Genomic DNA, 22,404 nt, shown 5'->3' on the forward strand with positions numbered 1-22,404 from the left:
CTCTTCCGTATGTCCAGTGATTGCTTCGTTACAGCGTGATGAGGTCCACCAGGTTGCCTTTAGGAGGGGTCATGTTGTCTGGAAAGAAGTTGACCAGTGTATCGAACAGCTGAGTCCTCTGCGCATACGTGTGGTCAACGTCCGAAAATCCTGGGGGAGGAAGAAAAGGGGAAAACAAGTCAGCGCTCGCTCCTTTTAAATGCTCAGTTTAGCTGTGGAACATGTCAGTTGTCCATTTCGGACAGATGTCAACTGTTTGCTGCTTCAGCCTCAACCAAGGCAGCTGCTGCCAGCTCTCCGTCCCACCACTACATGCAGGGAGATCACGTCACCCCAAGCCAACTCTGCAATCAAAATGCCATAAAAAGTCCTAGGCAAAGGGCTGTCAAGCTCATCGACAATCCTGAAGAAATGGGAGAAGCAAGAGTCCTCAGGGGACTGCTCTGATGTCCCAGAAAACAAAATCTGCGCAGCTATTTTTATTTGGTGCCTCATTTCTTCTGTCCTCAGGCTTTCCTCATTATCCTCACTACTGTCTCAACCAGAAGTGGTACTTGTATTTCTTGCATTTTTTTTCCTGAGACAAGCTCTGCCCACGGTAGGAGTCCCACCTCGGAGTTGCTATTTAATCACCAGGCTCCCACCGAGGACCCAGGAGGCATCTCAAGAACAAGGGTACTTCCCAAACTAGTTTTGCAAAGTGCTGCCTCCCAACGGGGCAGGGTTTAGTCTGTGGCAGAAGCATTGTTTACCCAAATCCCCATACTTAAACCATCAGCAGCAAGAACAATAGAGCAGGCATACAATGATTTCCTCTCCGCTTTGTCTAACTTCAATCACTGGTATCTCAAAGGAATGCTTTTTAATCCAGTGAACTCGCTTTTCAGTTAATCAAAGTCAACCAAGTTAATCAAATCAAGGAGGGCTTGGGAGGTTTGTTTTTGTTTGTTTGTTTTATTTTAGAAGCACCACTTGATGTATGTACCCTCTTACAAGCCAATCTCTGAATTAAGTATTGTATTGTGTCAAGAACTAATCTTCCAGAACACTTAAAACGAGGGAAGAAAACAGCTTTCTGAAACTTGGGTTTCCTTCCTTTAAAAAAAATAATCTTAGAGCACCAACCAGGTATCATCTTCCAAACCACACAAGCTCAGCAGAGCTTCCCCACCCAGCAGAGCAGACGGTGCAGTGGGCTTCTTCCTTCTTTCAATTCCTTCGGTTGGGAATTACGCGTTCGTCAAAATCTGAAGTCATCCACGCTCCTCGCCAGAGCTCGGTAACTTGAGGACAACACGTTATGGCAGGAGCGGAAGTTTTGCCTATAGCCTTCCTATAGCTTGCCCAGAATTAATCTCTCAACCGTTTAGAAGAGTTAACTGGACGGAATAGTGAAACAAATTATGGCTTTGGCTCAGACCGCCTGTTTCCAGCCCTCCACACCACTGTTTTCTTCGCTCTTGACATTGTGCCCAAAGAACGAGTTTTGCAAAGAACAGAGCGAACCAAACTACTCCAGGAATTGCAGTTATCACAGCAAACAGAGCCGTAGCCATGCTGTGAGATTCCAAAGCGACATGACAGGAGGTGCTTTATTCTGACCAAAGCTTCTGTTTATTTGGGTAACGGTGAAGCATAAGATGTAATAAGAGACAAAAAGTGATCCCAGGAGGCACGGGTTTAAAACCACTGGTGACAGATATTTTAAATATGGGCTCGAGACATTGGACACTGGTCATTATAAATAATCTCTCAAACATCTTGTGTCGTGGGACTTCACATATCCCAACCGAGATGGGCCTACAACGTTCATATGAACTATAATATCTGAAATAAAAAAACAGTAGGAACTAACAGCAATTATCGGAGGGAACGTACTTAGTGTGGTTCTTCTGATACACAATACTCACCAAGAGTGGTGAAATCCGAGCCAGACTTAAATAATGCTGAGGCAAGAAGCTGAAACTGCAGAAGAGGTGGTGGAGGGACAAAGAAAAGGGGGAGGAAAAAAAAAAGTGTGTTACAAACTGTACAGGAAAAAAACCCCAAAAGATTCATAGAAGTCTAAGTGGCTTCAGAGTTTCTGGGTTTTCTTTGCATAATCCTCAGAACTACTGTGCCACACATATGAATAACAGCAGCAGACACTATCATACGAGCAATACAATTCGTCTCCTTGGCAGAGCAAGTTGGATGGTTTTTCCTAGAATTAGAGCAGCGTTGATGCAATGAAAGGTACTTGACTGGGAGCCCTAAAAGCTAATTTTTGACATATACTTTCTGGCCTCTCTGGCAGATATCACAGTGCAGAAATAAGGTAGAGCCTCTTCCACGCAGCATTCCCAAGGAGGAACAGAGTGGAGTCTCAGTGAGAGGTTAGATGACAGGAACACAGGGTAACTGCGAGAGTGCAGCATGAACTTCTTCAACACAGAGAAAGTTTTAAATGGCAACAACCTTTCTGAACTGCCAGAGGAGCTTAAGGCGACATCTTTTAAACTAAAAACGTTCTTTGCCTGGGAACATAAGAACCAGGAGTAAAAACATGTTAAGTAACATATTCACGGTTTTATTCTTCCTTACTGTCTTATTGATAGACGGTGAACACAGGATCTTCCTCTGCCCCCGGCTGCACTTTTCCATTACCTGAAGCTCAGTGCTTTGTCACGTTTCTTTAAAAAATCAGCCAAGCCCTTAAAGATTTCTAATCTTTTGTCGCCTGTATGTCTTTACAGCATATGGCCCAAAGGAAAGGAGAAGGGGGAGGAAAAAAAACCAACAAAAAAACCCGAACAGAAGCAAAGAAGTTCAGGGAAGTAGTGGGAAGAACAGCCAGGAATTACATACCCATCAGTTTAGTTTTGATTTCAAGAAGAGGAAAAAAAAAAAAAAGGAAACAGTTCGCAGGCATCTAGGAGTGGAGAAGTGGCAGCCAACGTGGATTTGGCAACAACAAGTTGTATCGCGTCAATCTGATTTCTTTTACAACAGGGCAGCAGGCCCTGCAGATGGGGCTTGGCAATAGACATTGTCCACTTCGACTTCCATAGGACTTCTGACGCTTTTATACGATATTTAAGGCAAGTTATCGAAGCGTCACCTAGATTAAGCTAACAGGGAATGGCAAATCTGTCAAATGACTTTACTGTGGGCAGCTGTCAATGGTTTGACATCGAAATGGAGCCATGAATTAGGAGTGATTCATCTGTGCCTCAGGGGTCAGCATCGTTCTGGGTTTTCAGTGATAACCCGCTTGTGCAGAGAGCCCGCAGACCTTACACCACACCTGCCAGCATGGTACCAGACAGGCTCCACTATTTTTCCATTTCCTTCAGCTTATGAGGGATGCATCAAGGAGCAATTCGCTAGGGCCAAGTGCAAATCATCCTACACAGGACAAAATCAGCTATACAAACAGGTTGGGGTACACAGGCTCTGTGAAAATATATTTAGGAGTTATAATAGATCAGTCTCATCCTACTGAAAAAATGGCAAATGTGGATGAAGAGGAGCAGGATCTTCAAATTAATCAAGTACTCCTGCTGTTATCAAGGCTTGTAAGTCTCATCTACAGTAAGGCAATCACGTTGGGATGCCCTGTATCAATTAGCAACGCGAGGAAAACACTAGGGGAAGAAAAAAAAATGTCAAGTGGTCTGAAAACCAAGTTCTACAAAGAAAGTTTAAAAGGGTCAGGGTTGCAGAGCCTCCATAGAAGAATGACCAAGGATGAAACTGCAAAAAGTGAAAGTGTAAAAAGCCGCTACGGAAAGGTAAATCTGCAACTAAGCGCAAGAAGCCACAAAAACACTTCAGGCAAGATCAGTTTCAAGATGACATCAAGTCAAAAAAAAAAAACAACAACAAAAAAAACCCCGCCAAAACCTCAGACTCAACTAAAGACCACAGTGCACTGGAGTGAGTTTGCATCTTTTGGGGAGGATGTCAGGTGAAGCTCACACCAGAGATGTTTAAGAACAGGTTACAAACACCCAAGATTGACAAACTGCAGAACAGGGGGAAGATGCTGATTAAGGCCCCTCTGGAGCACGAGCTCTGGTTATAAGAAATCCGAAGGAACTGCAACACTACACACGTATGTCAGCGCTACCCTAACTCGTAGGGAGTTGCTTGGCTCTGAGTCAGCAACATACTTAAAGAGAACGGCAGAAATGGCTCCAAAGGTTCCAACTAAACCAGTGGCTAAATCTGCGCCGGTTCTGATAGTGAACGCCACGTCCTGGCCATCTTTTCCCTCGTACACAATTGCCTCCGGGCCTGCTGCCAGCTGCCTGGTAGCACATGAAGCCAGCGATGCCGGGACAAAGCGGGCGCTGCGTGCTTCGAGGGGTTCCCTCGCCTCCCCCAGCAACGCCGGCAGGCGTCCCGCTAGGAGCAGAAAGCCGGGCTTGAGGCTGGGTCTCAGGGTGCCCAACTAGGAGATCGTCTAAGCAGGATCCAGCCAGTAACTCATTGAACTGAGACCAAAAATGCGTTGAGGAGACCCTTCTGCCAAGAATTCCAGCCTCATCTGCACTAGGCGTGATAGCTTGTTTTCACGGCTACGAGTTTCTTTTCCAGCTTCGTGGCTGAGGAGTATCTCATCTCCTCCTTCGCTGATGACACCATGTTTCGGATAATCTCAAGGTTTTCTGTTCGGTTTGAAATGATAGTTTAGGTATTATCTCGTATTTAAGAAGCACTTTCTGATGGAAAAGCCAAGCAAGTAAGTTAAGAACATCGGTTACGGACAGCACTGAACGCGAGCTGGTTCACTGAGCATTTGCCTTACAACGCCACCTAACAGGAGGATGCTCTCTCAAAGGACCTCTACTATTTTTTTCCAGTGCACAGCACAGTTACTGCTCACTCAAAAACAAGTCTCCTACACACTGTTCACAGTGTATCTCCAACGCAGTGTTTTCTTCATCAAGTTCAAACTCTGCTCTGAAGAAGGAATTAGTTTCTTCATCAGTTTTTCTATCGTATTAATTGTTATCGTAACAGACAGCGCTTCAAATTCTGATTAATTTTGGGTCCTCTATTTGAAATTATCAGAAGCTGATTTTTCAAAATACACAGTGTTATGCAGCGGCTTCTATATTCACCTGCAGCCAGAAAATCAAAGCCCTCAAGCAAATCACACTTCAGATTTCTCCTGTCAGGCACTGGAATGAAAGACCCAATTAATGACCATCTAAGGAAAAACAATTTGCTTAATGTCACGCAGCAACTCTGTGAGAGGCAGGACCAGAACTCAATTATCTAGCAGAAGCATCCAACTGCCTTAACCACACCACCAGCCATTTTCTTCTTACAATCCCTGTGGTTCACTGGCTTCATCCAATCCAAATTAAACCACCATTCAAATCACAACAGTTCCCTTCGTTATAAAATTAACTTCTCTCTCAGAAATCCAACCCACTTTCTGAACTGAGGCAGGGGTTCCTTAGAGATAAATATATCTGGTTAACTAATATAAGGCTGTATTAATTCTGTATCTGGTGCATTATTTCTATCTAACTGCCTAACTATTATGCTCTCTTAATATATTAACTAATATAATCAACGACATTCAGGGAGGTCAAGCTAAAACTACACTGCTAATACTGATTCTGGCATCTTCCAACTCCTGACCATCGTGTTTCCAACATTATTGTTCTTTTATGAGTTGGGTGTACTTTATCTAGCTGCAGGAAAAAAAAAAAAAAAAAAAAGCAATTCTGCCATGTGACAGCCACTGCCAGTTTTAGTAGATCTGCTGCACGCCTCTGCCTTTTGACCAAATGAAACGGTTAACGCTGAGGAATAAGTAACTTTGGTTTGGGATACCCGGCAGGTTGTATGAATGATTTAATTCCTCCTCTGTCACGTCTGTGCAGCGAGAGCTCAGATCGCAGAGTAAAACGGTCCCTCAGCTTTGAGCAGTTCTGTTGGGATGGTGTCTCGTGGTGCAGGCTCAAAGCAGCAAAGAGAGGCTGAAATTGAGGACGGAGCCGTCACTAGCTGAAGTTGGGAAGGCTGAACGTTGTTTTTGTAAAGGCTCCTTGGCTCTAAAGCCTCTGCTCCTGCAGCACTCAAGAGTCTGAGGCTTTACAAAGAATCACAGCAGGACATGAAGAAGAGAAGCATGCTTTTCTTAGCTCCTTCCTAGAACTATTTTTCCCATTTGGGCGTCAATTTTCCCAGAAATACCAGTCTGATGTAGACTCAAACAATACTTTTGGGCCCCGCTGGCTTTATCTGGCATATTTATTAAAGACAAGGTCTTAAGAATGGAAAGTATGAAGCAGCCTTGAACAAGGGCCTCCAGCCTCAGCCTACAAGCTGCTCAGCTCTCCAGGTCCCTGCTCTTTCACCTATCATGCTCCAAGAAAAACACAGCACAAGTTTCACTTGTTTGACAGTAATTACGGGATTGAGCTTCTACTAGTAGTTCCATCTCAGTATACAATAAGAACTGGCAGAGTTTAAGATCCTTAGGGTAGCAAGAAGGTTGCAAACAAGTTTGCTACCCTGGATGTATCAAGAGAAGCATGGTCAGCAGGTCAAGAGAGGGGATTCTCCCCCTTTACTCTGCTCTTGTGAGACCCCAGTGTGTCCAGTTCTGGTGCCCTCACCATAAGAGGGACGTGGATCTGTTGGAGCATGTTTAGAGGAGGCCACAAGGATGATCCAGGGGCTGGAGCACCTCTGCTACGAGGACAGGCTGCGGGAGCTGGAAAAGAGAAGACTTCAGGGGGACCTAAGAGCTGCCTTCCAATACCTGAAGGGAACCTACAGGAAGGCTGGGGAGGGACTTTTTACAAGAGTGTCCAGCGACAGGACAAGGGGAAATGGGTTTAAGTTGAAGGAGAATAGATTTAGATTGGATCTTGGGAATAAATTCTTCAGTATGAGGGTGGCAAGACTTTGGAATAAATTGCCCAGAGATGCTGTGGCTGCCCCCTCCCTGGAGGTGTTCAAGGCCAGGTTGGACGGAGCCTTGAGTAGCCTGATCTAGTTGAGAGGTGTCCCTGCCCACGACAGGGAGGTTGGATGAGATGATCTCTAAGGTCCCTTCCAGCCTAGGCCAGTCTGTGATTCTATGACATCAGGAGAGCAGCGTGTCAGACCCTGCCTACACTGTGGATTACAGTGGAGAACTTCAGGTATGACCAAATGCTCCTGAGCCGTTTCTTGCCATTCTGACCTGGAAATCAGTTCTATTCCACTTAGGTAAAATGTTTCAAAAAGAAATATGACTCTTAACTGCCCAATTCCTAGCTCTGCCATTGTTTTTTTTCCTGCTGCTATTGTTGTTTGTTCCATTTTGCTTATTTTTTTCTCCAGTGGAAAACAGCTTCTTACAGCTTTTCTAAAGGGACGGAGTTCTTCCTCACTTGTGCCGAGTGGCTTTTTTGGTGGCTATGTCAAAGAGAAGATTAATGCCACTCTTTTCCCATCACATTCCTACTGTCTCCCTATAGGCTTAGGTGCATAGGGTGGGAACTAAGAACCCAACTCCTGCTGCTGCCAAAGCACATATATACCTGAAGCTGCCTGTGGCCTTTTTTCACTATCACAATCCAAGGGTCCACCTGCCTTGAGACCCACACATCAGCAAAAATCTCGTCTCTTCTCATAGGTAATTAGCGATAAAACAAAAGGGAATGGCTTCAAACTGCAACAGGGGAGGTTTAAACTGGACATTAGGAGATTTTTTTTCATAGAAGGAGTAGTCAGACATTGGAATAGGCTGCCCAGGGAGGTGGTTGAGTCCCCATCCCTGGAGGTGTTCAAAGGTCGTTTAGATGTGGTGTTTGGGGAAATGAGCTTTGCAGAGTAGGGTTAATGGTTGGACTCGATGATCCCAAGGGTCTTTTCCAGCCTGAATGATTCTATGACTCTTCAGGGATCTGCTTGGTAGAGTACCATGGTATAGAGCACCACGGGATAGAGCCCTGGAGGGCAGAGGGGCCCAAAAAAGCTGGGTAGTATTTAAGGATCACCTCCTGCAAGCTCAGGAGTGAGGTATCCAAACAAAGAGGGCATCATGCAGAAACACCAGGAGCCCTCCAGAGATGAACAAGGAGCTCCTGGACAGCCTGGAGGAGAGAAGGTCCCAGAAGACCTTAGAGAGGCCTTTCAATACTTACAGGGGGCTAAGAGGAAAGTTGGAGAGGGACTTTTTTACAAGGGCATACAGTGATAGGACAAGGGTTAGCAGTTTCAAACTGAAAAAGGCTTAGATTAGATATTAGGAAGAGATGCTTTGCTCTGCTGTTGGTGCGACCCTGGCACAGGATGCCCACAGAAGTTGTGGATGCCTCATCCCTGGAAGTGCTCAAGGTCAGGTTGGACGGAGCTTTGAGTAACCTGGTCTGGTGGGAGGTGTCCCTGTCCATGGCAGTAGGGTTGAAACTAGATGAACTTTAAGGTTCCTTCCAATCCAAACCATTCTACGATTCTCAGAAAATCAACTTACTCTCCTTTACTTGGACACCACTGGCCATTTTCTGTATCATCTCCATTGCTTCTCAGGCCACCAAGCAGCAGTGAAGTTCGGGGTACAATCACTCCAGCATTCAAGGAAAAACACCTTTTGCCTTGTATGTGATCTACTGATGGTTTTGCACTTTAATAATCCCTCTTTTTTCCTTGGCATAAGCACAACACTTGGAAAGTAAGTTTGACTTACTGTTTTGACCATCCTTTTACCTTTAAAAGCCTTTACCTGTAAACTACCACCAAATGCACATCTGTGTGTATATGAAATAGAAGAACGCCCATGAGACCAGAAAGTTTTACACCAACAAATGCCAGCCTTTTATACAATTTTAATCTCTCCATGAACTGGAATACGCAGGATCTACCCTCCTTTACATACAGTGCCAGAGCTATTAATCTACAGCCAGTAAAAAAAGATTCACTGATCGGAAAACACTGAACTAACTGAAAGGGTTGAAGTAATTTCAAGCAGAATCACAGTTAAAGAGAACTGGATCTGCATTTGTGGGCAACAGCAGAGACAGAGCTGGCATACAGCCTATGGCTGCTAAATCAAGCACCCATGCCATACCTGTTACTCGCAGGCATCTACTTCCCTTTACAATAATAAAAAAAGGAAATAAAACTATAATCCTATTATCGTCCCTAAAATTCACAAGGAAGCAATGAAAATCTGGGGCCTGTGTTCCTACTATCAATCATTCATGCTACTTTAAACAAAATTGGTTACCAACGCCAAAGTAAGTTTCGAGAACAGTCTGTTTATTTTCTTTGGCATCCAACTCAAAACAGCTGAAGAGGCTTGCCTAACCAAGTTAGAAGAAATTACTTCTATTACAAAGCAAGTACGCCTTACCTCCAAGTGAAATTCTGCTTGCAACCTTATATAACAGCTCTCAAGCCATAAAACATGAAACCATACAGGCCAGTTTCTAGGAGAACTGTAGCACAAAGCTGGGGGGGATAAACCTACTAGGCTTGGTCCTTCCCAAATTTAAGTTGCCCTAAAGAGAGGGAAAAGCACAGGCAAAAACCGATTCCCTTAAGATTTCCTACACTAAGAAGCCTTCCAACGTTCGGTGGCTGTCGCCAGCCCGGAGCGAGCCGATCAGATATATATCCTTTGGTATTAATTACGATGATCTCAACCACCAATAAAGACAAAGAGTAGCGAGGTGTTCGGGCCGAGATACACAATCGAATTGGTGCTTGAAATTTGATATGGAATCCAAAAAGCTTGCGTCAGTCCTTTGGAAAGCGCGAGAGCTATTTGAAGATGTAATGCCAGAGCAAAAAGCCAACTCGATGTGATAACCGGAAGGTAAATTGACGTCAACTGGAAATGCACCCAGTCAGTACCAGTGCAGTCGCTGGCTCGGCGCCATCTACCCAGCAGACCTCTTCCAGTGTAAAAAGCTTTGGAAGTTGAAGGGTTTTGACCAGTGCAACTTAAAAAAAAAAAAAACCCCAAACAAACAAAAAAAACCCTCCCAAACCAGCCAACCAACAGCAAAAACCAAAACCAGTCAAACAAAAAAAACCAAGCCCCCCAAACCCAAACCCCAAACAAACAAACTAGCAAAAAAACCCAACCCAAAACTCAAACGAAAAAAGCCTCTCAAATTGTTAAATGATTTTAGGAGATGACTAGAAACAGAAGCTTTAATTCTGCTGAATAATAAGCGTTGATCTGACAGACCAGCATGACAGACAGAAACTGCTGAATTTTGTTGGGATCAGGCGTTAGGCCTGAAGAGAAAGGATTCACAAGTTGTTTGCTCAGCCACACTGAGCTAACTGTGCTCACAGGGTACATCACCACTGTGCAGAACGCTACGATACGCCATGAAAAGGGATTTTTTTTTTCCTTTTTGCTTTTTTAACACTTTATCTTATTTCTACCTTGTATGATGAAGCTATTACTTTTCTCCAAAGTCCCAGAGTCCATGTAGCCAGGCAAACTCTTCACTCTTACAAGGTGGACAAGTTAAATACTACAAACTGAACTGGGAAAACTCAACTGTAGAATATTAAAGGACTTCCTATGCCAGATGTGCACAATGTGCAGCCTTTATGGCAGTTCCTTTGGCCTGTGGGTGACAACAGGCAGCATGAACTGAAAGGAGAGGAGCTTGCTGCTCACATCACTGCTGTTTTCTGTTTAAGCAATAAAAAGGCACGGCCAGTCATGAAATGCAACATCTCTTTAGCCCAAAGAGAGATGTGGCCCTCACTGGTGCGATGGGGCTCCCAGCACACCGAAAAAAATAAAATCTCCTTTTCTACTTGAAAAAAAAAGCAGGATTTTCTATTATTTGTATCTCCTATGCTAGCAATAGCTAGAAAGGATGTGAAACTACTTGACATGGGACAATTTAAATGAGAAACCATCTAAGAGAGAACTTACAGACAGAGCACTTGAATGTTTTATTGGATCAGATGTTTAAAAAGGCTAACCAGAATTTATGACAAACGTGATCAGTTCCAAGATCCTGATCTAAGTAAATAGTTTTTTCTTAATTCTTCTAACCCTGCAATTCTCTGCTGTAAGAGGCATATTCTCCCCCAAAAGCTTTTGTATAAAAAGCTCCCCTGAAAGTGTCTGCATCATGATCTTTTCTTTATCTAAAGTAACAGGTTAAAAGTGATTTATTCCAGAGATTCCACGTGGAGTAACAGCACCCATTCTCCTGTCGTAACTTTAAAAAAGGAGCTGTCAAATCCCTTCCAGAGTCATTAAGAAGAGAAAAAAACCTCATGGTCTCCTCTTCCTCATCTACCCATCAGGAGCTGAGCACCTGTACATCCAGCTGACTGCCCCAAGTTCCATGTGCAAATTAACAGCAGAATCAAACCAACCACCTTATCTGACACTTCTCACTATTTCTTTAATCCTTCTTGTGAAGCGACACGTACTGCAGTAATGGAATCAAAACAGGAAATGGGAACAAATTCCTGGCACAAATACAAGAACCTGCCTACCGGATAATATTCAAAAGGCGGAGGAAATCAGATTTTAAGGTTAGCAGGCAACGTATGTGTACAATCTACTCCCAGAAATACTTCACATCTGGAGAAAAACCGCTTTCCCTCCCCTTGAGCTATTTCATATCGATAAGCCAAAAGGCAGCAAGAACAAGTTTCTATTCGCTTTCGAGAGCACAACCAGCTACAGACTCGTGACATTTCAGAGAGTTTACATTTCAGTTAAAGCTCCCAAAATACACACCAGTACGTTGGAATTAAAACAAAGGCCTAGTCTTCACTAGTGTGAGTACAAAAGCTATTTTATCTGGAACTGCCGCTGTAAAACGACTCGTTCTAAAGCAGTGCAACCTTTAGTGCGGAGAAATACACGATATAGCAAAGTGTCACGCATCTGTAGAGCTTTATCAGACTTCATAGAAATGAGGTTTAAGAGGCTCAAAGCTTTCAGGTGAGAATACAGTTTCCATTTCTTTAGAACTAACATCATCATCGTTCATCGTTACCTCTTTTGTCTCCTCTGGGTCCGAGTGATCCACAGTTACATACAAATCATTCTGCAGGTACTTCAGTGCACTAAGAGGGTCAGTCTGAGCTTTTTCTTCAAACCTGTAAAGGGCAGACAGAAAACTTGAGCACAGCCGGTTCCTTCAGGACTAGGTTCTACTATTTCCACAAAGAGCAAAACCCATCTAACAAAACTTCCAAGCCAGTATTTCCAACCAAAGCAATGGCAGCTTGGCTTCACATTTGCTGGAGCACGTGCTTCCGAGCCAGATGGAAACACGGAGAAGGGATTTTACACTCTTATTAAAAGCATTCAAAAGCCGACGTATGGTAACTTCTGAACGCGCAAATATAAAACATTTAGTACAGCTTGTTTTGCACAAATAAAGGTATGAGGAGCACCTCATGCCAGGAGCACAGTTCAGACACAGGCAAACCTCCAGCACTTCAGTCCCGGGTGTTATTTACATTCCCGACCGCATGCCCCGCAGGGATGGACAACACTCCCCGCTTCTGCCAGACACCAGAAAAACAGACGAGGCGGGTGAGAATCCCTGGATTCAATGAATACTGTGCCTTAATGGAAGAGCACATGTACACAAAAATCCTGTGCACCACCACCATCATTTTCTCATTTTTCTTTTAACAAACAGAAACCGTAACTTCTAGGAATTACCCAAAGAAGTTAATACAGCCCTCAGGAAATTATTCTGGGCTCAGCAGCCGCACAGCGCAGAGCTACTTCCCTGCAGCACTGAGCTGGGTGCACAAGCCTAGAAAGGATGAGGTTTAAAATTATCTTCTTCTATCACCTATCGGCTGAGTTCAGTATTGCTCTGTCATCTCCTGAATCATCAACAGTTAGTGTTATGCCTTCCCAGGAACACAGCTCAGACAATTTTGGATTCCAGATATGAAGACCCTAAAAATCATGTTCTTAGTTACTCAGTTGCCTTGCATCATCTGCCTTGCAGGAACACAACATATTTCATTCATAATATGTTTCAGTTACCTTTAACAAGCCTGTCAAAGAAATCACACCGAGCACTTAATCATATGGTTACTTTTTATCTGGGTCATCTGCTTGGCTATTTATTCTGTAGTGGATATCTACAGCCCAAATTTTGAGATTGTCTAAAGATGCAAGTCATTTAGCCAGTGCACAAAGACTATGCCTGTTACTTGATGTATATGAAATTTCTGGTAATTAAGTATGATTTCTTCCATTCACCATGCTACAGAGTGTTCCAGGACGTTAAATAAATGGAACCTTGTCCTTCTACATCCAGTCAGCTTGGCTCTGCTAGGGCTGCCTGGTAACAAACAAGTTAATCGGCCAGACAGGCCTCCAGCTGATGCAGTGGATTTGCTGTGTGTGCAACCCAAGTACCTGTTCTGGCACTTAGAGCCTGAGGGAGTGTAGATGAGTGACTCTGCATCTGTTTAGCTCCAGCCCCTGAACTCCAGCAAAGCACCCATCACACCAGTCCCTGGCTGGTCATGTTTGGCTCCCTCCTACTGACCCCAAAAAATGGGATTATGGTGCACAAACCCTCAACTGCCACAATCAAGAGCTGCCTCTAGAGACTGCACAGCTGCATCTGCATAGAACCAAACGTGGGTTTAATAAGGCTCCCAGATTACTGGGCAAGACCTTTATTCCTTCTTGGAGGTCTTCACATCTATTGCAGCTAATCTGCAAAAGGCCTCGTCCAGCCGCTGTGATGGCGAGTTGAGTACGCAGCAATTTTCCTGCTGCCTCAGAAGTAAAATACCATCAGAAAAAAAATGACCTCCAACTCTTGGCAGAACTTGATAAAGTCTTCTCACCAAGAATGTGGAAGAAGCTATTTATTAGCTGCAAATAATCTGCTGGGTCTTGAAAGGCTGCCTCGCTGCTGCAATTTCTTTCCTAAGGCAGCACCATAAGCTTGATTTTGAAAAGCTGTTGGCCTAAATAGCGAATAGAAGGCAGCTTGGAAACATCCAGAGCGCAAGAAGAATCGCAGCATAGCTGAATTCTGCGCAAGTGAGATCTTTCAAGTGATTCTGAATGAGAAACTCTGATGACCTCACCATAGTCGAGTCTCAGATGTGCAAAGGCATCCAGCCCCCAGACTTCATTAGCATCCCTGTGAGCTGTTACTATCTCCTAGCACAGTGTTTCAGAAACATACTTCACTTCCTTGGGAGGTGACAGTACCAAAACACATGTTGATGAGCAGCAGAGCGAAAAGGGAGTCTAAAAATTCCCCACGACTCCCCACACAAGAGCCAGATTTTTCTACTTTTAGAATAACATAGTAAAACAAGAAAGAAGTTTAACCCTGCCCCCCTGTTTTTTATTATTAAAATATTATTAAAATACTTAAAAAAAAAATTAAGAAACCTGTAGATGATTGTATAACCAAGGAAGTGACATGTCCCAAAACAGTTCACAAGATATTCAAGTTTTAGCAACTTTAAAAGAAGGAAAAAATAAAAAAGTTTGGAAAAGAAAACTGCAAAACTCCTCTTGTTTCTGTACCTGTGCTTTCTTATGAGGTATTTGCAGTGTCTCAGCAGGTACTCCTTTGAAGGTCGACAGAGCTTCAGAGACCAGAAATCATCTAATCTCATCTTTGGAGAGCAGGACTTACCAGGATTCCCTCCAAATAAGTAATGAACCTAAGCAAATGAGAGACAGACAAAAAAAGTTGGTTGTTTGTGCATATCCATTAAAAAAGACTATTTACTAGGTCAGCAGCTTTGGAGAGGTTTATTCTGGAGGGAGAAAACTACACCTTTTAGACAAGCTGCTCCATCTTATTATTAGCCTTACTTTGTCCCCTAGGAGATGAAGAAAGTTCTCTTAAACTGCTTACATTTTAAGATAATAAAAAAAGCTGCACCGTTAGAACTTTCCTCTAGCAGATTCTTGAGATATTTATAAACAAACATCCACAGGCCACGTGATCTACTTCTTCAGGAAAAATCTAAAAGCACGATAAAACCTTAAGCACGAAAGATAGGAGGAGAAAATAAAGATCTGAGCCAATTCGTTGCGCCTTGTTCAAAATACTTGGTGCAAACAATACTCAAAGTGAGGGAGCAGTGACCTTTTCTCCAGTCTTGTCCTCAAGGACTCCAAATTCTCATCGTCATGAGAGAGGCTAACTTGCAGCTACGGCTGCAGGAGGCTAAGGTTGCAGCTTAGCTGCAAGTCCCTGAATACACTACCCGGGCACAAAGCAACGGGCTAACTGAATAAAGGACAAAACAAAAAACCAAAACTGTGATGTTAAGAACTGAGGAAGGAAACACCAATTTTATCCAGAGCCAGAAGTCACAACCATTGCTGTGATTGTCTTTTAAAGAAGGTTCTAGCAATCCTGAGATGCCCATCACAGAAATATTAAAGATATCTGTTCACAAAATCCATTTTCTTTGTTCAGCGCAGCTCAGATGAAACAGCCCGACAGCCATTCTGCGACACAAGACATTTGAAATGCAAGGCTAGACTTGCAGAGAGAGGCGAGTCTCAGCAAAAGTGGAAGCGTTAAAAGGTCTGTTTATTTCTCCACTTTGGGGTTTCTTTTTTTCCACATGGTTTGGTATTTCAGACTCTGAACTGTTGGTATTAAACCTGCCACAAAGGGTCTTCAAGTACTGAGGTTCAAGAAGTCCAACTGGCTACCTTGCTCCACAGCTTTAAAAATAATCACTCAAAACAATGTATTCTGCACCCCACTGGCGTAGGCTCTCCTTATTTGTATCAGAGGAGTGTAGAAAGGTCATTTGAACAGAGCTTTCTAAAAATAAGACTCTTCAAAACAAGCACATCAAATAGCTCTTCAGATAAAGCTGGGCAACTGCCATGACTTCACTATTACTTATAAAATACTACTTTTAATCTCATAGTACCTTACGTTGAGAAGTAAGATGTTAAAGGCAGAGGAGTATTTACAGTCTATCATTAAAGTCTGTGAGGACAGCAAATAACGCAGGTTCTCCATGCAGAGGCTGCACCTATTTCTCCTTAAAACCACCTTGATGTCCAAACTGGTGGGCTAGTCGGCTTCCCAAAATGGGATTAACATCCCACAGACCGGTAAGACTAAAGTACCTTTGTCTCTTTCAAGTCAGACTGTTTCAAACTGAAAAAAGAAATTCTAGAAAATAGCTATTTAAATCATAAAATATCTCCGAAAGGTTAAGTAAGTGTGTCAGAGTAATTTAAACTCACAGGTTAATGAAATTATGGTAATCTAATCCACAGGTTTGGGCTTTATTGGTTAATAGGCCCAAAGCCTTAAGTTTACTGAGCAGTCACGTACACTACAAACAATTTTAAGACTATTTAAGCCCAAATGTGTCCATTTAAGTCAGACAGTGCTACAGAATGCCAGCTGCTCCTGACACGCAGGGCAAAGTAAGGCACCTCTGTCAGAGCAGATTCTGAACAGCGATTCTTAACACTGTCGCCCAGATATGCTGCTGCCGTTTGCGACCGTTCACTCACTAACAGGTTGTGAGATTAAGTCCCCGAGAATAACGTACGAAGCTTCAAGCAAGCGCTCTCAAGAACAGCGAGGAGCTGCTTGACAACTCTGTAGAGGTTTAGTACATCCCGTTTGTCCCGGTTTCAGCTGGCAAAGAGTTAATTTGCTTCCCAGTGGCTGGTAAGGTGCTGTGTTTTGGGTTAGTGCAAGAATAGTGCCAGTAACATACTGGTGTTTTAGCTGTTGCTAAGCATCAGTTATCCCCAGTTAAGGATTTTTCGGTTTCCTGTGCACTGCCAGCGAGCAGGAGCACAAGAAGCTGGGAGGGAGCACGGCCAGGGGAGCTGACCCAACTAGCCAAAGGGATCTTCCACAGCCCAGAACGCCACGCCCAGTACAGAAACTGGGGGCAGCTGGCCGCGAGGGGCAGATCGCTGCTCGGACATTGGTCGGTGGGTGGTGAGTAACTGCTCTGTGCCTTGATTGTCTTTCCTTAGGTTTCTAACTCCTTACATTTTCATTACAACTATTAATATATTACATTATTGTTGTTATTACTATATTTTATTTAATTTTAGTTATTAAACCGTTCTCATTCCAACCCATGGGGTTTACTTTTTTCTAATTCTCCTTCCCACCCCACTGGGAGGAGGGAGAAGTAAGTAAGCGGCTACGTGGTGCTTAGTTGCTGGTTGGGGTTAAACCATGACACCATTGCCTGCATTTTGCTTTCATCTAGGACCTATCCTATCTACTCCACATCGACATAAAAGCCACTTAGTACCTTATTTCCAAAGCTGCTAACTTAAATGAAAGTTACCCACCACGCTAACTCTATACAAAAAGTTACATTCATTCTATCATCTTTGAAGAAGCAGTTACACCTTAAGAAAAATAAGACTAAAAAAGAAAAATAAAAAAATCACTGTCTATGTATCTGGACCTTCATACCTTGTGCAACTCATCGTACACCAGCTGATGGGCAAACCTCGGGCAGGGCTCCTCTTCCTGAAGGCTTTTACCTGGATTCTCTTTAGCTGCTTGGTCATTCTTATAGACACAAGACCTGAAAAACGAGGCAGGAGGCAATGATTAGTAGTAGGAAGCAGAAAAAGTTACTGAAGGGCTATAAGGTACAAATTAGGTCATTTTTAAGCTGCTTGGTATATAACAACGAAAAAAGTTTTCTTACTTCTCTATATGTCGTCTATTATCCCATCCCCATTCTTAGCTCTACAAAGAAACCCACCCAATAATCGAAGGTCATCTTGGCTGAACACATCTTGCCTCAACCACAAGCCAAACAGGAAAAAATTCTAGAAAGTTTTATGTTGTGAGCTTTGGAGGTATCTTTAGATGTTGCATTATTTGCTAGCAGAATTGTCAGCATGAAGCATTTTTCATTGTGGAGAACAGCATCTTGGACACAGCACAGCTCTAAGGCCACAGATTACAGCAAAGCTACTTCAGTCACTGATTTCAAAGCAGACTTTGGTTATAAGTGAAAAGCCGTTTTTCAAACACAGCATTCACATCTTTCCAAGTAATTGGCCCCACATTAGCAGCGACCCTCACAAAAAGCACTTCCAGCTCCGGAAAGGGACAGTGGCAAGCAGTGACCAAATACAATACAGTCAACAGATGAGGAGATGTTTTCTCAGAATGCTGCATCTAGCAGCTACCTGACACAGCACTGCATGCAGCCTGGAAAGAGTTGAAAGATCAAGCACGAAGACTTCTCCCTCACCATTCATACACCAGTTTCCCTATTTTCTAATAACTAGTACCATGCACGCTGCAATTAACAACTTACATCTGACTATATCTGCGGCACCGACGACGAATCCTGGCCTTGACTATTTCCTACCGGAAAAGCTTCTTAAAAACAGCTTCCCCTCATCCCCTCCACCTGCCTCCAGTAAAGAAGTTCACATGATTTCTCTCCCTCGTTTGGCTTATTGCCACGGTGTCCCTAAAGACTACAGGAAAAAGAGGGGCCCTCAAGAGAACTCGGTTGACTTCAACATTACCGTTCCGTGATTTTAAGTTATAGAGTTACCTGGGCGACAAGATTGTGTAGGATTGCTTATCTCAAGAAAAGTCAGGCTGGATGTTAGAACAAGTACCCCCTTCACCGACTTACCAGCTGTTCCTCACAATGTCGTAAATCCAGAAAGAATTCCTGACATTCTCTTCCCGCTTCTCCTTGTCTTTACTGAGCCCTGACAAGACATGGATTTCATTCAGTTCTGGATCTATGGTAGCTCTTTGAGTGAAACCTGTCATTGGAACTGACAAAATAAAATAAAAAAAAAAGTTACACACTCAAAACGACAGAAAATACAGGAAGGGATCAGACAAATGCATTTCCCTCCCCTTGCAATTCAGCAGAATTACTAATATTTACGGCACAAGCATGAGATTTCACATAAATATATCTTCAATATTCTGGGATAAAGAGCATCTTAAATTTAACCTCACTACCTCGAGATTATCTATTTTCTTCTTTTTAATTACTTTCACCTCTGCAACTTTCACATAAAAACAAACCCAACGGGCTGAGTGATCCCAAGCTGGTATTTTCTATGACCTCTCCTCCCCAGCAATCTTGTTATTTACCACCACTTAAAACTGAAATGGTACATCTCAAAATAGGAGGCGTGCACAAGTCATCAAGTGAATAATTTGCTTCTTGCAAAGTCAGGTAAGAGGGAGGACGAGAGGAAGAAACATCACCCAAAGGCTGACTTCTCTGCTAAGGACTGGTCCAATGCAAAAATCTCTTCTTCCCTTCCGATTTGCGACTCACGGAAGCACAAAAAGCATCCTAAGAGCTGCTGTTTCCTGGGGAGAACTACAGACAGAACTATCTGGGAGACTATCAGCTTAGAAACGTCGATTAAACAGCCTCAAGATCGAGCTAGATGATCCTCGTGAATATGATTGGAGCAATTCTGTTATTATCACATTTGTAAAAGGAAGCACTGATTCCACAAAGTTTAATTGCAAAAGCTGGGAAACAAAAAAAAAAAAAGAGTAAATCCCAACGAAGTCAAGATTAAACAGCTCACAAACTTGCACTGCTTCCTTTAGGACAAAGATATCGAGGAAGCTTTTTGTATTTTCTAAATAGTTGTGGTAAAATCACGGAGCTATTCTTCTGTTCCACCTTCAGATTCCGAAATATGGTGAAATATTGAGGATTCCAGCAGTCTTCATCATAATTCCCTGAAAAAAAAGCTCAGCAAATTTGTTTGGCAGCCCTTTTTGTTTGTTGTATAATTCCCCATTTCCTGTTTCCCCGGGCAACCATCCTTCCAAAATGTATTTGTGAGGGGCACGTGATCGTTGTTTACAGATCCTGTTTGTCTCATTTCTCTTTCTGGGTCAGTTTACAAAAGCTGGTAAAGGTTCCTGGCCTTCGATCAAGATTTTGGCATGAAAAATTCCCAGAAACTCTTGTATTTTGCAAATTCTTCCCTGCAATTAACTGCAAACCGCACACACGGCCTAGAAAACGAGCCCTACGCTAATCAACTATTTAAGATCGCCATTTAGAAAGTCACAAATCGGCATTTTGCAAGCCCGTTCTGCAACACGCTTCGGTCTCGTACTTCGCTTTTCTCACTCGGTGAGCCAGGAAAGTCACAAATGTCAATTAAAAAAATAATCATTCTGAGCAGCATTTGGTCTTCTACAGTATAAGCCCCTACCAAAATGTTTGGCAAAGCTGCCGAAACACTCAAATGTTGGGATTTTTTTAATGAATAAATAAATAAGCAAGACAATTCTCACGCAAACTTAAGTCGGAAGTGAAATAAATCCAAGTAATTCAGAAAATTTAAGATCTTTGCTTACGGTTTTACGGAGAAGTCGGAGGCAGAGCCTTTGGAGCCCTCACAAGCACCAGCTCGCCTGTTCTGACCTCCACTTTTGCCATGAAGTTTCAAAGGAAAATTAACGCAGTTTTTAAGCAAATGGGTGGCAGAGAGGAGAAAAAAACCACAAAAACAAAAACCAGGGAACAATGCTGGCACAGCAACAACTACAGACCTTCTTTGAGCTTCAAACCACAAGGAAGTTTTTAAATAAGACTAATGAGCACTGTGAAAGTCACCCAATAAGGAAACTGAGAACAAAAAGACAATTATAGACTAAATATTGTTAATTTTTGAAAAGTATCATGTCATGTGTTTGCTTGCTTAGCCAGAGATGAAATTGTTGACCCAAAAGGATTCAATTCAAGGCACATTTGAGGTATTTCTGGCAGGAAAGTCATCTAAATTTGATCAGCAATGCTAATGTACATGGAAAATGTCTTTGCAACCCTATCTGCTGCTTTGAACATTTGAGACCATGCTGGGTTTTTAGAAAAAAAAAGCATGCAAATCTTCAGAGCATTAACACCTCAGGCTCATTGAAATGAAAATTATTATAATCATGAGGAATATAGTTGCTATATTAACACTGATAGAGAAAGCGCATGAAACTCGTCTACGGAAATCTCATCCCTCCTCCTGAAATGTTGTTAAATAAATGAATTTTGTATCTAGTTTATGCTCGATTTCCTGAAGCTAAAATTATTACTTAAATAGCGAAGGAGGGAGAAGCTGCCAATGTTCAGCGCCTCTGCCTTTTTTTTTTTTTTTAACTCCTGATAATAAGATTTATCTGCAGCAATTGCAATCAAAACCAAATTCAAGTCAAGCAATTTCAGGCTTCTCTCAGTTGCAAATCAACGTCTTCACGAGATTGTCTGAAATGTAGATGTCTAAAAAAATAATCTATCGAAAACTACTTATATCCCTACATTTACTAAAGGTCTAAGATGAGGAGCAACTTACATAAACTCTTTGACCTATCTAAGCAACTGGGTAGAAACCATATTTAAGCAGCGCCTTAGGCTAGACAAAGCTGACATCTAGTCTTTTGCAGAGGAATACCGAGCCAGAAAGTTAGATGTAACATGAATTAAGTAAAATGAATAAAACAAAAATAAGACAACACAAATCTGGTAAACAAGTCCCTGAAAATAAATAAAAATAAAAGAGATACTACGCAGTAAGAGGGAAATGCTGTACTGCTTTGAACATAACAGAACTGTTAAAAAAAAAAAAAATCACAACAACTGTTGAAAAAAAAAAAGGCCATTTACTGAGGAAGTCTAGTTGTTGCAGAGCAAAAGGGCTACACAAAATCCCTGGGACTGACGAACATTTCCACTAGGGGGTAAGAGAGGTTCATCGTCAAACGCTGGATGTAGCTCAAGCGATTGCAGCCCATCTATCGGGAGCGGGACATGGGCTGGACGCTCGTGAAAACTCTTTGTGATAACAAACTGGACGTTGGGGAGGAAATTAAATTCTGCACGGAAGACAGAACTGAACCTGCAGAGCAGCCACCTGCTTAAGACTTATTTTTCTGTTTGTAGTTTAAAGACTCAGTGAAAAAAAAGTCATAAACATTTAAGAAGGGGTGAGAATAAGACACAGCGCTCACGCCAGTGCGCTGCAAGAATTCATGGGTGCAGGGTACCAGAGCCAAGGGGTGCACAACGTGGTAAGGACGGCGCGACGGAAGTTCGCTCGCTCTTCTGCTTCTTTGCATAAATGCAGAAAGATGTCAACCAGCGTTGGAGCAAAGCTCCACAGATCGCACACTCTGAAGAGAGTCGCTCAGGCCGGGCTATCGCTCAGGTCGGCTGTGGGCAGAGAGCTCCAAGGACAAAGCAGCCACTGAGGACTTGGCCCCGGTTGTTTTGAACGCGGCACTGGCCCGGTGCCGCGCGATATGAACTTGGCTCCTATGACAATACATCACTGACAGAAGAGGAAAACATGTAAGAAAGAAATTACTAAACAAATACAACCCCAAAAAGTCTAGTAGATGGTGAATGCTTTTCTTGTGCCATTGCATTTGGTGTTTTTTTCTTCCATGTAAT

At 42.9% G+C, this 22,404-nt stretch overlaps 1 protein-coding gene across 1 annotated transcript in view; it reads right to left on the minus strand.

The window, feature by feature from the left end:
- MKLN1 (muskelin 1, intracellular mediator containing kelch motifs) overlaps positions 1 to 22,404 on the minus strand; it is a gene marked incomplete at its 5' end in the record, with an annotated part of 86,481 nt that overhangs the window by 189 nt on the left and 63,888 nt on the right. The window contains 6 exons of the mRNA XM_009876695.1: positions 1 to 150; positions 1,911 to 1,965; positions 11,982 to 12,084; positions 14,510 to 14,649; positions 17,415 to 17,529; positions 18,607 to 18,754. The exon at positions 1 to 150 is cut by the window's left edge and continues 189 nt beyond it. Of these exons, the coding sequence (XP_009874997.1) occupies positions 29 to 150; positions 1,911 to 1,965; positions 11,982 to 12,084; positions 14,510 to 14,649; positions 17,415 to 17,529; positions 18,607 to 18,754 (683 nt within the window). The remainder of the gene's footprint in view (positions 151 to 1,910; positions 1,966 to 11,981; positions 12,085 to 14,509; positions 14,650 to 17,414; positions 17,530 to 18,606; positions 18,755 to 22,404) is intronic.

This window comes from Apaloderma vittatum, unplaced genomic scaffold, assembly GCF_000703405.1.
Source record: "Apaloderma vittatum isolate BGI_N311 unplaced genomic scaffold, ASM70340v1 scaffold669, whole genome shotgun sequence".
Lineage (NCBI taxonomy): Eukaryota > Metazoa > Chordata > Aves > Trogoniformes > Trogonidae > Apaloderma > Apaloderma vittatum.